This window comes from Salvelinus fontinalis, chromosome 26, assembly GCF_029448725.1.
Source record: "Salvelinus fontinalis isolate EN_2023a chromosome 26, ASM2944872v1, whole genome shotgun sequence".
Lineage (NCBI taxonomy): Eukaryota > Metazoa > Chordata > Actinopteri > Salmoniformes > Salmonidae > Salvelinus > Salvelinus fontinalis.
Window position 1 is genome coordinate 25,254,852 of NC_074690.1, and position 16,416 is coordinate 25,271,267.

Below are 16,416 nucleotides of genomic sequence, written 5' to 3' on the forward strand. Positions count from 1 at the left end.
TGATGTTTGGTTGACTCTTACTAGAGCGTGGTGGTGGTGGTGGTGAAGAGGATGAAGATTGTATTTTACTATTCACCCTGTACCACTGTCCATAACATGAATTAATTAATTAATTAATTAATGCAGGAACAAGGCCACATCCATAGTTAGTTGAACAATGGCACTCTAGATTTCGGAAAACAACACATCACAATTAGACCTACTGTTTGACTCATCTGATATTAACCCCACTGTGGCCATCAATTGGAACATTTTTCAAACACCTGAAACAGCTTTTTCCTGCAATCTAGAGCCATGGTCATTATGCTTAATTCTATGTTTAAACAAAGATATGTCTATTTTTCTGCATGTCTTGAGCTGTCTATATCCTCCTGACTACCAACCTTGCTAGCAGGCATGACAGCTAAGATAGTTAGACAAGCTAGCTACTCTAACTTGATTGATAGCCTGAAATGGCTTCTTAGTAGTTATGAGGTTGGGAGATTGGTAACCTATCTAAAGCTAAGGCTAAAGCCAACTTCATTAAATTGCTAGGTGGCTAGTAGTATTACAGACAAACAACAAAAATAAAAAATACATAAAAAAAATATTGTATTTGTATTTTTTACAGGACAAATATGAGTGGGCACATGCCACTGTGCCCCCTACGGGCATGATGCCTCTGCTTGCGCAGACCATCATGTCAGAGCATGATGACATGGCCTCAGGTCTATGATATATAAGTGTTGTTTCGATGCTTTTTTTAAAAACGCACTATTACAGGCTCATTGGAAGGCAAAATAACTGTAGAATAGGATATACTTTTGTTACAACTTCAGAGGAACATCTTCTGTCACAGTTAAACTCAGGTATTTGACAAAAACTTGAATTGTTTGTTTCTTTTAGGGAAGTAATTGTGGTGTTGTGTGCAGATAATTTTATTATTGATAGAAATGTATCCTAGTTACTATAAATTGTAGTACTTAACTGTTGATTCATACACTATTAACTATTATTCAATGAGGTGGTAATAGTTAACATAAAAGTTAATAATACAATATTGTAATTAAATAAGCAATTACAACATAAGCAACTGCTTTTATTTAGTTTTTCGATTTCAAATGGCAATAAATGCAAATACAATACAGATAAAATAAAATAAATGTGTCAAAGTGTCACCCACATCCTAGGCTACTCAACATGTATCTTCACTTTAATTAATTTAATTGTGATTATGAACATGAGAAAATGAGCCTACATTTCCTTCTCAGATTCCTCCCATTCTCCTGAGATGAAGGTGAATGTCTTCGTTTCCGCTGTGGCTCTACTTGGTGCCTTCCAACCCCGCTATGAATGTAGAGCTATTGAAACCCCCGGAGCACTTGATTCATTCCACAATCTTCAGGCAGAGCTGCAACAGCAACTCCCTATTCTTCTGCGACTAGGAGAGGAGTACTTCATTCGGCTTGACAACTCCAATCAAAATTCGCCCCAGTCCTCATTGTCGAATACATCTCCTGGAGCTGCTGCGCGGTCAACAACGGTCAACAGGGCTTTACTTCAGTTTACGCAGCGTCTTCTGCAAGGTAAAGTCGGTAACAGCAATCGGTTTCTGAACAGCTACGCGAACCAGATGGATGATTCCATGGAGAGAGGAAAGAGGACCTGGCCGGGCGAAGAGCCACCGATCTCATTGGACCTGACGTTCCATCTGCTGAGGGAAGTTCTAGAAATGGCTCGAGACGAGCAATTAGTTCAGCAGGCATATAGTAACCGGAAAATGATGGACATATTCGGGAAATGAAAGTGTTAGAAATACATTTACCAAATAAGTTGTGTACATCTTACATAAACTGTACGTTACTATTCCATTTTTGTTTTACTCTTGAATTGGTTAAGTTTCGTTCTTTCAGTTATTATTTTTTATTGATTTGTAAAATCGAGTTGTAATTCGCTTTGTAGTTATTACATTGTGTGATGAGAAATAGGCAAGGCCAGTTGAAATGGTGAACACAAATATCCTTTAATGTTCTTAACTTGTATTCAAGCATAACGTATTTTGTATATATTGTCCAAACTTTCATCTTCTCTCTCTGGAATTCCCTCTCATTGTACAACTGCTTCAAGTTTGATAATAAAATAGGCCTATCATATGACTATCAGCAACCAATCATATTTGTTGTGCAAGAGAATGTCTGATATTTATATTTGTAATAAAAAAAGTTTCCAAAGTTATATTCATTGCTTCATTGCTGTGTAGACTAAATTGAGTGTCTTGATACATTGAGACGTTTTTCTGACTCACGCGTAAATCTATTGCCAAAAGGTGTGCCAAATTACGCACGAATTTCTCAAGCCAGAAATCTGCCCAATAACATTTGTTTTTACGGTAGTATAGAAATGCTCGAGAGGATTTACAGATAAATTACAGTTATATAACGGTAACATAGTAATTATTTAAACCGTGCCTGCAGCGGGATGCTGACTCAACCAAAACAATACCTAGTATTACAACAATGTCATAGTCTTGAGGTAAAATTAACAGCTACTTCTGGTTGTTCAGCCAAGAAAAGGAGAAGACGTGTTTGGTTCCATCTTTGTCATCTGTGTTTTGCTGACTTGATGCCGTATCAGAAGTCATCTGTGAAAAACAAAGAGCAAAAACATTAGAGGTCCCCTCAAACTATTGCAAAGCTACTCGTTGTATAAATTGTTCAGAATTGGGTTTGTAAATGGGATCAAATTAAAACTCGCAATGCATACTGAATAAGTCAAGTATAATTTAGAGAGAATATAAAGAAATATTTATGTTATCTGTAGCAGGTCCATGCAAAATTAGAAGTCAAATGAAGGAGGAATTCTGACATGCCTCAACAGAAAATATTGTTGCTTACATATTCCAAAGCACTAATTTAACACAAGGAAATCAAATATTTTGTAGAGTCTAAAGAGCTTCTTTGAGATACCAAATACAAAATAACTCTAACATAAAAAGAAATGTATACCATATTTATCTCACCACACTAATACCCACCTGCTCACACCCACAATATGTCCTGTGTCAATCAATATGATGTCCTGAATTACCATATCCACATCCATACAATAACCTCAGAGTATACAAGATCAGTCAGCAATTTGACCTGAAATTGCACTAAATTGAAACTTCTCATGTTTTCAATTTAAAGCGGGTAACCTTTTAAGTGTGATAGACTGAGTGCTTAAGTATTAGTCAGTGCACAAATGAAGAAATAAACATATCCTAATGGTAGACTTTATCAGACTCCAAAGCTGATGCAGTAAAATAGACAAAGCCACAACTGTGACACAGAAAGCCACTTCTTGTGAGGAAACAAAACAACCAAACTTTATTTCTTCAGGATTATAAGAGTTTTTGTAAGCAAGATGATTTTAGGTTATGCAAGTGATGATTTTAGGTTATGCACATGCCACGCACACACACACACACACACACACACACACACACACACACACACACACACACACACACACACACACACACACACACACACACACACACACACACACACACACACACACACACACACACACACACACACACACACACACACACACACACACGAAGACCCTTTCTGGTAAACGCCTCTATGAATCTGTAGGCCATTCATTTTTTTCCCTCTGGAATGAATACAAACTGTTCCAGGTGGTTTTTCCCTTTTCAATTGAATCCACATGATTATGTTGGTGTAAACTCTATGCTCATTCAAATTAGCACTCCACATGCAAATGAAACTCAATGGTGATGACATGTAACAGAGTGGTTGATAATTATCCCTATGAAAACAGCAGCGTCCCCCTCCCTGCTTCACCCCTAACACACGCAGGGCTACGGCAACCAGAGAGCAGGCAGGTGTCTCATCATTAAAGCCTCCTGCTGAGGTGAAAGCCACTGACGTAACACAGGCCAGGTCCCATGCAGGCCCACTCTGAGTTGAGCAGAGCACAGCTGCTTTAAACAATGACTGAACTATTCTGATACAGATTGGATATTGACTGGTTTCAATAACCACATACAGAGGGCGGGAGATAAAAGCCAAGCAATAATAATTTTCATTTTATACTTAAAAATATCCATATGGTTTGTGAACTCAAATGTGACCTTGACTGTCACTGCACTAGACAGCTGCTGGGATGGAGTTAGCCAGGGATCATGAGTTATTATTCTATCATGTATTATAGACATTTTCAGTCAATTTCACGGCTAGACTGTAGTGTATCATAGACGCTCCTCTCACCTGTGTCGGTGGCTCCGCTGATGGGAAGTTAACCAGATTTGTGTTTGGGAACTGAACAGGGGTTGTGGTTGGGGTTGGGAAGTGGACTGGGCTGGCCTGTGCGGTGGCAGTTGGTGTTGGGGTTAGGGATGGGAATTGTACTGGGGTTGTGGCACGGGCGGGGCCCTGTGGGTTGGCCAGGGTAGCCATGACACCTAGGGTCTCAATAGGTCTCTGAGGAAGGGGTGGGGCTGCTATCTGCTGCTGGGGCTGTGGAGGGTTGGCCTTAACGACAGAGGGCCCTGCAGCAGAGGGGGAGACATCTGTACGGGTCTCCCCTGTCATCCGCCTCAATTCTACTTCCTCTTCTCCATCTTCAAATTCTTCATCTTCTTCAACATCTGAACAACAACCAAGAATTCAAAATACAAAAATAGTAAATTGTTTAATTTGACTTCAGTTTTACATTGATCTTGAAATTGTTATTTGCATAGTTTCTTTTGTGGGACTGGAAGAAGTGATTTTGGACATTGTGAAAGAACATTGAAATGCCAACGTCACACTCAATACTCAATACTCCCCACCTTTCACAAAGTCTATAGTGAGCAGTACCCTCCTCTCCCGCTCAAAGTTAGCTGTGTAGTGATCCATGTTGTCATAGCCACGCTCCACTTTGTCCAGGTGGGAGATGTTAGTGCCTGCAATGAGGCTGGTAGACCGAGAGAGAGATCACAGTTACACTGTAGTTTCTGAGGACCAGAACTATAGTCTGAAACTGGGAAAAAGGGTATGTGTACTCACTTTTGTAGAAGAGGCTTTGCAGTCTGTGGGAGCAAAGATGAGAAAGGAATTACTTCTCAGAAAACTCTGATGTAGACATTGCACAACATGTCTTCTGAGAAAACATCTCGGAAGACATTGCGCAACATGTTTGTAATAACATGTTACACTTTTTATTCTAACATGGTACATAACCAATTATGATATTGATTTATCACTGACACAGAATTTCAGATGCTTACATGGCTATTTTATGTGGTAGTAATTTGTCCTTTCTGGACAAAAACTATGTTTTTCATCACCTGCAGGAAAGTAGCCATCTCTGACTCCTCCATTGTCTGTATCCCTGTCTCCACGATCTTTGCCATGTTCTCCAGGTGCTCTCTATACTTCCTCATGAGGCCGTTTATATAGTCCAGTTTCTCCTGTTGCTCTGCGTTGATCTTCAGGGTCATGTCTCCTTTCCGCTCCTCCAGGACGGCATAAAGGTGATCGAAACTTTCACACACTCTGGATTTCTGCCTCCTGCCATTCTCCTGTTAGACAGCCATGATTGTACAGTAAGGTTAAACTGACAAATAACTAGGTCATATGGATATTGTCAGTAGCAAAAATGAGGGCGCATAAAAATTAAGCATACCATTTTTACCATCAATATTGTTGAAGTTTTATACAATGTGAAAATACTGTTATAGACGAAACATAAGAAAGGAGAAAAGGTTGAAGGCTTTACCTCAACGGTCTTACAGGTCTCATCCAGTTGACTCATGACGCCTTGAATCCTGTCGTTGTTCCCCACTAGCATGGCTATACAGTCAGTCAACTCAGTCTGGAACACACACACACACACACACACACACACACACACACACACACACACACACACACACACACACACACACACACACACACACACACACACACACACACACACACACACACACACACACACACACACACACGCACACACAGAGGTCCAGCATAACTTTTTTTTTAAATGACATTTTATGATTTTATGTACCAATTCTGATACTCTGTTCATTAGAAAAAGGGGAAGTTTGACTTCAATTTGATATACCTGTAAAGCATCATTATGAAAAAGGAAATAAACAGATATAAATGTGAAATAAACAAGTTAACCTTTTGCTTATTGAATATAGTGTTGAGTGGGGCCACATCACAGTCTTTGTGGGCTCCGAACACCTTGCAGAGAGAGCAGGTGGGCACGCCACACGTCACACAGTAGATGTTGATCTTCTCACCCTCATGCTCCTCACACATGGGCTGGTCACACTTGGCAGGCTCAGGCTCAGGCTTGCTGCTACAGAACAGGTGACAGTTATACTTTAGGGATCCTGTTTACACCACATATTGGACAAAGACTTCCTGGTGACCTTTAAAAAAAATCGAGTTACCAGTGAGAGTTTGTGAGCGAGGAAGCTATACTGTTAATCGAGCACAGTAATGTCGGTCACACTGGCAAGTTACAAAAACACCTTTGTGTCCACAGTGCCTAAAATGTTCAAGCCATAATATTATAACATCAAAGTAAGTGAACAAATGTAGTACAGACAACCATACTTTCTCCTCATGGAATGTTAGCATTTCAGAATAGCCATAATTTATGTTTATTTGGCAACCAAGAGTATGCTAACATTTTGAATAACTGTTTTTAATAGTCCACTTGCGTAACGTAGGCCTAATCCACAGTTGCTTGATGAGCCTATCACACCACTGTGGCTAAAACGCATTCTGCACTTGGCTCCCAGATTCAAGCAAAAGGTCCATGTGAAAATTGTATTTGTCTTGTCCCGGTAATCTACTCAAGAACTTTAAATTGATTGTGCAAAAATGATATGCTAAAAAGACAGGAGCAGATGGCGTCTTTTCAGAGATCTACTGTTTTGGTTTATTAGGATGTAGTTAAGTGAATTTACATGTAGCTGTTGCAGATAATCTACTATGGATAGTTAATGACAGAAGTTGTATTTTAAAAACATTGGGTTTTCCTACGTCAACTATTTTTGTCAACTACTTGTGTACTGTCTATCTCTCCTAAAAGCAGACTAAATACTATATTGATGTCTAGAGAATGTAGTGCGGCTCAAATTGGAATAAAAATAGAACTCTCTTAACTCACTGCTGCCTCACTGGCCTACATTATAAAAACAAAATCTAACTAATGGGCAATATGTCCAGCCACCCATGAGTAAAACCCAATTTCACAATGAAAAAAACAAATATATATTCTCATTCAATTTTCCATTTCTCATCAGTAGTTTTCCGATTCATTCTATGTGTTGTTCAGGATAGTATGTAGTCTTCTTGATGTCCAGATTTGTTGGTGTGAGGGTTTGCTGTTTGTCTAATTGGCCAGATTTACATAGGACTGCTGCTGCGTGCCTCGGACTAAATTGTCTGCCAATCTTTTTAAAAAGGCCTGTAGTGTCTCACCTTGAGGACTCCTGTTTGTACATATCAATGATATTCTGTCTGTCTCAGACCAATTGTCTTAGGCCTGCTGTCTTCCTTTAGGCATTTATTGTCTCACCTTGAGGACTCCTGTTCTTGTTTGTACATGTCAATGATATTCTCCACCAGCAGGTTCCTCTGCAGGCCATAGACTCCATGTCTGTCCAGGACCACCTCATGTCGGCAGGACGGGCAGCGGAAACGTCCCCCTGAAGATACCGTGGTTCCTCTGGTCGATAGATAAGGGTTTGAGGCCTACACAGGACATCAGTGTATCAATGGCGTTAGATAAAGCCAGTGGAAATGTTTAAATATAGGCCTACCGTTGTCTAATATTGGTTAGTAGTATTTGCGTTGTTTACTGGTTAAAATGTGTGTTAGTTGATTCTGGAATGGCATGGGTCAAGAGGAAACACGTTGTTTCTTTTCAGCATTATGGAATAAGTGGTAATTGAATACTGACAATTAAAGGATGAGCAATACCTTCACTACAATGTCAGAATTCTGTACATGTAATGTATATGAATGGATAAACCTTTAAGAGACAGCAGTAAAGGTTAAAGGTTAAAAGTTCAGCTGTAAAATAACCAACCTACCTGGAAAATATCTTGGGCACATTTTCGACAAAGGTTGTGTTGACAAGGGAGAATCACCACCGGTTTGGTAAACATCTCCAAACAGATGGGGCAAATTAGCTGTTTCTCCAAGCTGTCCATAGTGCTGTCTTGCTTTGTGGAATGTGGATACCCCAGAGATATATTCATTGCACAGTGGAAAAACAAAACCACTACTGCTGTCTTTAGGGATACCAACAAACAGTCCCCCAACGGTCCCTCAATCCCTAAAGAACTGACTTGGCAAAGATTAAAGATGTCTACTCCTTTAGAACAATGCAGAGTCACTGGGCCTGCTTAGACGCTCATTGCTGTCCTCAAAGTTCCTTCGACCGGGTCGCATTGCTCCCTAGCTGGCAATCCACTGAGTGTCACAGGCTGTTTTTAGAAACCCCCACGTCAAGGGTTGCCATGCTTACTTGCCCATATATGAAAATGTCACGAGAAGGGTTAGGGGGTCCAGCTGTTACCACCTCTGAAACAGGAAGGGGTAAGCCCATACCTCTATCAAACAGAGTGGGCTGAAGTTGCCCCTAGACAGTGATCTTGGGTCAGTTTTGCATTTCCCCACTAATAGTTAAGGTTAGGATTGGGGGAGGGGAAGCTGATCCTAGATCTGTACCTAGACTTCCCCCCGGACAGAGCCTTTCAAACAAACTCATGATGGCAAGTCACTGCTCTGACTCTTGAACAATAGTGGGCTATAACTCCGTTTCGTTTAGAGTTGTTAATCAATAAACAATAATTGCCCTATAATGCAATAATGCTTTTGTAGAAAACATTCAAGTTGGCCTACATCTGTGAAATGATTGGGATCAATGTCAAAAGACGCCAGTCCATATCCCAATGACAAACATAATCTATTGCGAAACATTGGTCACCTAATTTTAAAAGCAAATACCAGTATGTGACCTTGAATAAATTACGCTATGCTGATACTGTAAGCAATGCCCCAGACACACATTGATTCTGAACCTGTCATCAGCCTACAGCATTAAAACAAATATACCCTATATATATACACTCATACCAATAAATCAGATACCATTTCATGTTGATTGTATAGACAGATCAAATCATACATTTATTTTCAACAAAATACTTTTGTTCTATTTTTATACATACACATACTCTAATATTTACACACTGAGCTATTTGTACTATGTGACAAGTGAAGCCAATGCACTCCAGAGTGTTTAGGTAAGTGAAAGGAGATGATGGATTTAGTTTGCAGGAGAACAATGACATCAACTACCTCCAATGAAAACAGAAATCAAGATTTAAAAAAACAAAAAAACTACCAAAAGCACTTATTTACAGAGAATGTAATGACGTTAGAGTGTGGGAACATCCATTGACATAGAAATGGACTGTGTAGTGTTTATGTAGTCTAGTGCCTCTCTACGGTTTGTAGATGTCCAGGTTCAGGTGTAGCTTCGGTGGCCATCCCCAATCAACTGTGTCTTTTCACTGGCATTAGTTGGCTGGTGCACAACCGGAGTGTCCACATCTAGGATTACACAACAACATTGTGAATAATGACACTAAAATTCCCTACAATATCAAATGATCAACATAGATACCTTTGTCAACCTTATTGTTGTATTTTCGCTCGTTCCATTCATTGATGTTACACTTTGCTTTCACTACTTAACGGTATAGTTAGTTTGTTTGTTGTTTGCAGAAGATGTAAAGGTATGTTTAGAAATTATTTGATCTTCTATTATTCTACCAAGATGTTATAATAAATGTTTCTGAATGGCACAAAGATGATGTATCACATCAACGCAAAGCCATCACAACTACTTGTTGTTGAATCTCCAGAGACATGAACTCATTGTACAAATTTGCCCATCAACTTCTCATAATTGATGCGTTGGCAGAAACAATTAGCTATTTATCTGTCTACACTGCTTACCACACATTTGCAAACATGTAATAAACCTCTAACTACCATTCAAAGTGAACAGTGAATTTTTAAGCAGGGATCTTTTTTCTAACATGGATGTTATATAAATATTGTGCTGTTGAAATCATAGGGCAAGAGTAGCCTATGTGTTTCTTAAAGGGATACTTCGTATTTTGTCAAATGAGGCCCTTTATCTACTTCCCCAGAGTCAAAAGAACTCGTGGATATCGTTTGTATGTCCCAGTATGAAGGATGTTAGAGGTAGTTTCACGATCCAATGCTAACTAGCGTTAGCGCAAAGTCTGGAAGTCTATGGGTATCTGATAACATGCTAGTACAGTTGAAGTCGGAAGTTTACATACACCTTAGCCAAATACATTTAAACTCGGTTTTTCACAATTCTTGACATTTAATTCAAGTAAAAATTCCCTGTCTTAGGTCAGTTAGGATCACCACTTTACTTTAAGAATGTGAAATGTCAGAATAATAGTAGAGAGAATGATTTATTTAAGCTTTTATTTCTTTCATCACGTTCCCAGTGGGTCAGAAGTTTACATACACTCAATTAGTATTTGGTAGCATTGCCTTTAAATTGTTTAACTTTGGTCAAACGTTTCGGGTAGCCTTCCACAAGCTTCCCACAATAAGTTGGGTGAATTTTGGCCCATTCCTCCTGACAGAGCTGGTGTAACTGAGTCAGGTTTGTAGGCCTCCATGCTCGCACACGCTTTTTTCAGTTCTGCCCACAAAGTTCTATAGGATTGAGGTCAGGGCTTTGTGATGGCCACTCCAATACCTTGACTTTGTTGTCCTTAAGCCATTTTGCCACAACTTTGAAAGTATGCTTGGGGTCTTTGTCCATTTGGAAGACCCATTTGCGACCAAGCTGTAACTTCCTGACTGATGTCTTGAGATGTTGCTTCAATATATCCACATAATTTTTTCCCCTCATGATGCCATCTATTTTGTGAAGTGCACCAGTCCCTCCTGCAGCAAAGCACCCCCACAACATGATGCTGCCACCCCCGTGCTTCACGGTTGGGATGGTGTTCTTCGGCTTGCAAGCCTCCCCGTTTATCCTTCAAACATAACGATGGTCATTATGGCCAAACAGTTCTATTTTTGTTTCATCAGACCAGAGGACATTTCTCCAAAAAGTACGATATTTGTACCCATGTGCAGTTGCAAACCGTAGTCTGGCTTTTTTATTGCGATTTTGGAGCAGTGGCATCTTCCTTGCTGAGCGGCCTTTCAGGTTATGTTGATATAGGACTCGTTTTATTATGGCTATAGATACTTTTGTACCTGTTTCCTCCAGTATCTAAAGCCATGACATAATTTTCTGGAATTTTTCAAGCTGTTTAAAGGCACAGTCATCTTAGTATATGTAAACTTCTGACCCACTGGAATTGTGATACAGTGAATTGTAAGTGAAATACTCGTCTGTAAACAATTGTTGGAAAAATGACTTGTGTCATGCACAAAGTAGATGTCCTAACCGACTTGCCAAAACTATAGTTTGTTAACAAGAAATTTGTGGAGTGGTTGAAAAACGAGTTTTAATGACTCCAACCTAAGTTTATGTAAACTTCCGACTTCAACTGTGTGTGTGTGTGTGTGTGTATGTGTGTGTGTGTGTGTGTGTGTGTGTGTGTGTGTGTGTGTGTGTGTGTGTGTGTGTGTGTGTGTGTGTGTGTGTGTGTGTGTGTGTGTGTGTGTGTGTGTCTCTGTATATGTGTCTTCACCCACTGACTGTGTCCCCTCACCAGTCTCCTTGTCGTGGCGGATCTCCTCCTCCAGGTCTTCAGGGGAGACAAAGCTGTCTGTTCCCTCTGCAGGGTGCATGGGCTTCAGCTTCCCACAGCAGCAGTTACAGCAGCAGCACAGGCAGCAGCAGCAGTAGCACCCCGTTATCACGCCACACAAGGCAAAGAGACCCTGACAGGAGAGAGATATACTATAGGTTAACACAACACAAAAACATGCACGCACTCACGCAGACAGACTCAAACACAAGCGCAGCAGCTCGCACCAATCTTTCCCCTCCATGCACAATAAAACAATCCAGGGATTCCAGATGATTGGGAAAGCTCACCTTAGCCCACCAGGTAGACAGCATGAAGTATGTGTTGACATTCTCCTCTCCAAACTGCTGGGCCACATAAAGGCCAAGGGAGCCGTAGCTGTCATAAATGTTTCTCTTGGTGACGTCTGACAGAATGGAATTGGCGCTGTTGAGCTCCTTGAATTTCTCTGCCGTCTCTGGGTTGTCAGGGTTCTTGTCCGGGTGGTACCTCAGAGCTAATTTTCTGAAAGTAATTCAAAAGTAAATAAATGAACACACAAAAATATGGATTTCTCCTTTGTGGTTTCAGAAACTGGGTGAGATGGTGTGTAAAGATAAAGGCTGTATTGTCTGTTTAGTGTTTACCATACAGCTCTGTTCTCTATGGATTTCATTATGGTCATTTATTTGACTTATCTAGACACACACTTGTTTGTCTGGATCTAGCCATGGATCTAGCCTTGAGACAATTGAGACATGGATTTTGTATGTGTGCCATTCAAAGGGTGAATGGCCAAGACAAAAGATTGAAGTGCCTTTGAACGGGGTATGGTAGTAGGTGCCAGTTCGGGCGCATCGGTTTGTGTCAAGAAGGGCAATGCTGCTGGGTTTTTCAAGGTCAACAGTTACCCGTGTTTTTCAAGAATGGTCCACCACCCAAAAGACATCCAGCCAACTGTGGGAAGCATTGGAGACAACATGGGGCAGCATCCTTGTGGAATGCTTTCGACACCTTGTAGAGTCCATGCCCCGACGAATTGAGGCTGTTTTGAGGGCAAATGGGGGGGATGAAACTCAATATTAGGAAGGGGTTCCTAATGTTTGGTATAGTCAGTGTATACAGTATGTGATAGTGATAGATACACATGTAGATGTGATTGCTAGATATACACATGTATGTGATAGATGGTGATAGATATAAATGTGATAGATATAGATGTGATAGATAGTGATAGATATAGATAGTGATAGATATAGATGTGATAGATAGTGATGATATAGATGTGATTAGATATAGATGTGATAGATAGTGATAGACATAGATGTGATAGATAGTGATATATATAGTTGATATAGATAGTGATAGATATAGATGATGTAGATAGTGATAGATAATAGATATGATAGTGATGTACAGTAGATGGGATAGATATACAGTGCATTCAGGAAAGTATTCAGACCCCTTCACCTTTTCCAAATGTTGTTACGTTACAGCCTTATTCTAAAATAGTTTGAATAGTTTTTTCCCCCCTCATCAATCTACAGACAATATTTTTTTGCGAATTTATAAAAGATAAAAAACGTACATTTCACATTTACATATGTAAGTATTCAGACCCTTTTCTCAGTACTTTGTTGAAGCACCTCTGGCAGCGATTACAGCCTCAAGTCTTCTTGGGTATGAAGCTACAAGCTTGGCACACCTGTATTTGGGGAGTTTCTCCCATTCTTCTCTGCAGATCCTCTCAAGCTCTGTTAGGTTGGATGGGGAGAGTCACTGCACTGCTATTTTCAGGTCTCTCCAGAGATGTCAATCGGGTTCAAGTTTGGGCTCTTGCTGGGCCACTCAAGGACATTCAGAGACTTGTCCCGAAGCCACTCTTGCATTGTCTTTGCTGTGTGTTTAGGGTCATTGTCCTGTTGAAAGGTGAACCTTCTCCAATCTTCTCCCCAGTCTAAGGTCCTGAGCACTCTGGAGCATGTTTTCATCCAGGATCTCTCTGTACTTTGCTCCATTCATCTTTCCCTTGATCCTGACTAGTCTCCCAGTCCCTGCCTGGGACTGGGAGACTGGCTGGCATGTGCCTTTTACTGAAGATTGGCTTACATCTGGTCACTCTACCATAAAGGCCTGACTGGTGGAGTGCTGCAGAGATGGTTGTCCTTCTGGAAAGTTTTCCCATCTCCACAAAGGAACTGTCAGAGTGACCATCGGGTTCTTGGTCACCTCCCTGACCAATGCCCTTCTCACCCGATTGCTCAGTTTGGCCAGGTGGCCAGCTCTAGGAAGAGTCTTGGTGGTTCCAAACTTCTTCCATTTAAGAATGATGGAGGCCATTGTGTTCTTGGGGACCTTCAATGCTGCAGAAATGTTTTGGTACCCTTCCCCAGATCTGTGACTCGACACAATCCTGTCTCGGAGCTCTACGGACAATTCCGTAGACTTTTTTTTTGCTCTGACATGCATTGTCAACTGTGGGACCTTATATAGACAGGTGTGTGCCTTTTCAAGTCATGTCCAATCAATTGAATTTACCACAGGTGGACTCCATTCAAGTTGTAGAAACATCTCAAGGATGATCAACGGAAACAGGATGCATCTGAGCTCAATTTCAAGTCTCATAGAAAAAGATCTGAATACTTATGTAAATAAGGTATTTCTGTTTTTTAATTTTAATAAATGTGCAACATTTCAAAAAACTTGTTTTCACTTTGTCATTATGGGGTATTGTGTGTCGATTGATGAGGATTTTTTACTTATTTAATCGATTTTAGAACAAGGCTGTAGCGTAACCAAATGTGGAGAAAGTCAAGGGGTCTGAAAACTTTCTGAATCCTCTATAGATAGATAGATAGATAGATAGATAGATAGATAGATAGATAGATAGATAGATAGATAGATAGATAGATAGATAGATAGGTAGGTAGGTAGGTAGGTAGGTAGGTAGGTAGGTAGGTAGGTAGGTAGGTAGGTAGGTAGATAGGTAGGTAGGTAGATGATAGATAGATAGATAGATAGATAGATAGATAGATAGATAGATAGATAGATGTGAATTGCTTGTGCCTTATTTCCCACCTGTAGGACTTCTTGATGTCATCATGGGTACACCCTTTTTCTAGCCCAAGCACTTGATACAGAGACTCTCCAGAGGTGGACAGAGAGCGCTGCCTTGGTTCAGACATCCTACCACCATTACCTGCTGGAGAAAGAGGGCGGACAATGGGGAATTAGATTCATACCAGTACAACCATTAAAAAACAGTCAAACCATGAAACTCTCTTTTGACAGAAAATAAATGATCATCCAAGGAGACAAAATAAATACCTGGCTTCCCTAATTTTATGCAGCAGTTATCCTTCTTATTCCTTTATGGTATCAAAGTCCTCAGTTTAAGTCCTCTTCCTACCTGTTGAGGTGTATGGTGGCGATGGACTTGCACTGGACTGCTAGCAGCTGTTTGTCAGACATGAGGTGCGGTGAAATGAAACATTCATAAACTAGAGGTCTTGAGTTTCCCAGGCCACCAATGGGTCTACTCTACACGCCTGTGTAGGCTTGATCAGGTTTCAGCTGAGATGGTCTGCTGCTTGTATTGTGTGAGACTGAAGGTAGGCATGACAACTCCTTGGTAAGGGTCTGGGAGAATGATTAGTATAAATATATCAGTTTCACTTCAACTCAAAAGGTTTGACCTCAATGCCGCATACAATTCCAGTGAGTTGAGAACAGGTCTTTGATGTCCTAATACCTTGGCATCGGGTCTATGAACTGGTATAGTAGATAAAACAACAATTGACACATCAATCCATTTGTTTCGATTGAAGCTGTTGTATAAAATACTTGCTACAAAAAGAATGCTCAATATATAAGAGGCATTGAACAGTCAGTCCTGTGCAGACTCTGCCATGAGGAAACAGAATCAATAGAGCATCTTTTCTGGTACTGTCCATCGGTGGCTCGTTTTTGGAGCCAGGCCCAGGAATGGTTTTCATGTCATAATATCAGGGTTCAGATTGAACTGCAAACTGTATTGTTAAGCGATCTGAAAAACCACAATCCGTCAATCAACATTATACTATTAGGTAAAGTATTAATTTTTAAGCCAATATTGGTATAAATGTTACAAATAGGGAGGTTCAAGACCCTCATTTGACATCACAGTAAAATGGAGGGATATATTGCTAAACTGGCAAGTGTCTTCACTGACATTTTCAACCTCTCCCTGACCAAGTCTGTAATACCTACATGTTTCAAGCAGACCACCATAGTCCCTGTGCTCAAGGAAGCGAAGGTAACCTGCCTAAATGATTACCGCCCCGTAGCACACACATTGGTAACCATAAAGTGCTTTGAAAGGCTGGTAATGGCTCACATCAACAGCATCCTCCCAGATACCCAATACCCACTCCAATTCTCTACCGCCCTAACAGATCCACAGATGACGCAATCTCAATCACACTCCACACTGCCATTTCCCACCTGGACTAAAGGAACACCTATGTGAGAATGCTGTTCATTGACTACAGCTCAGTGTTCAACACCATAGTGCACACGAAGCTCATCACTAAGCTAAGGACCCTGTGACTAAACACCTCCCTCTTCAACTGGATCCTGGAATT

The 16,416-nt window shown here is 40.5% G+C and overlaps 3 protein-coding genes across 4 annotated transcripts; 1 reads left to right on the forward strand and 2 right to left on the reverse strand.

The window, feature by feature from the left end:
• Window positions 1–761: 761 nt before the first annotated feature.
• LOC129823995 (corticoliberin-like) lies at window positions 762–2,214 on the forward strand. Its single transcript, XM_055883226.1, has 2 exons — window positions 762–848; window positions 1,251–2,214. The coding sequence occupies exon 2, from the start codon at window positions 1,271–1,273 to the stop codon at window positions 1,781–1,783; it is 513 nt and encodes a 170-aa protein (XP_055739201.1). The 5' UTR covers window positions 762–848; window positions 1,251–1,270; the 3' UTR covers window positions 1,784–2,214.
• LOC129823994 (E3 ubiquitin-protein ligase TRIM63-like) lies at window positions 2,195–8,442 on the reverse strand. Of its 2 annotated transcripts, none has more exons than XM_055883225.1 (9): window positions 8,084–8,442; window positions 7,567–7,742; window positions 6,156–6,333; window positions 5,749–5,844; window positions 5,318–5,551; window positions 5,037–5,059; window positions 4,820–4,944; window positions 4,257–4,636; window positions 2,195–2,620 (listed from the first exon to the last, which is right to left on the reverse strand). In XM_055883225.1, the coding sequence occupies exons 1-9, from the start codon at window positions 8,249–8,251 to the stop codon at window positions 2,525–2,527; spliced, it is 1,476 nt and encodes a 491-aa protein (XP_055739200.1). In that variant the 5' UTR covers window positions 8,252–8,442; the 3' UTR covers window positions 2,195–2,524. The 2 variants fall into 2 exon arrangements, with proteins under 2 accessions (XP_055739200.1, XP_055739199.1); XM_055883224.1 differs by having other exon boundaries at window positions 6,156–6,336.
• A 797-nt stretch (window positions 8,443–9,239) lies between these two features.
• Window positions 9,240–15,240, reverse strand: LOC129824534 (dnaJ homolog subfamily C member 5-like). Its single transcript, XM_055884223.1, has 5 exons — window positions 15,122–15,240; window positions 14,873–14,996; window positions 12,106–12,319; window positions 11,777–11,948; window positions 9,240–9,611 (listed from the first exon to the last, which is right to left on the reverse strand). The coding sequence occupies exons 2-5, from the start codon at window positions 14,977–14,979 to the stop codon at window positions 9,526–9,528; spliced, it is 579 nt and encodes a 192-aa protein (XP_055740198.1). The 5' UTR covers window positions 14,980–14,996; window positions 15,122–15,240; the 3' UTR covers window positions 9,240–9,525.
• Window positions 15,241–16,416: the final 1,176 nt, after the last annotated feature.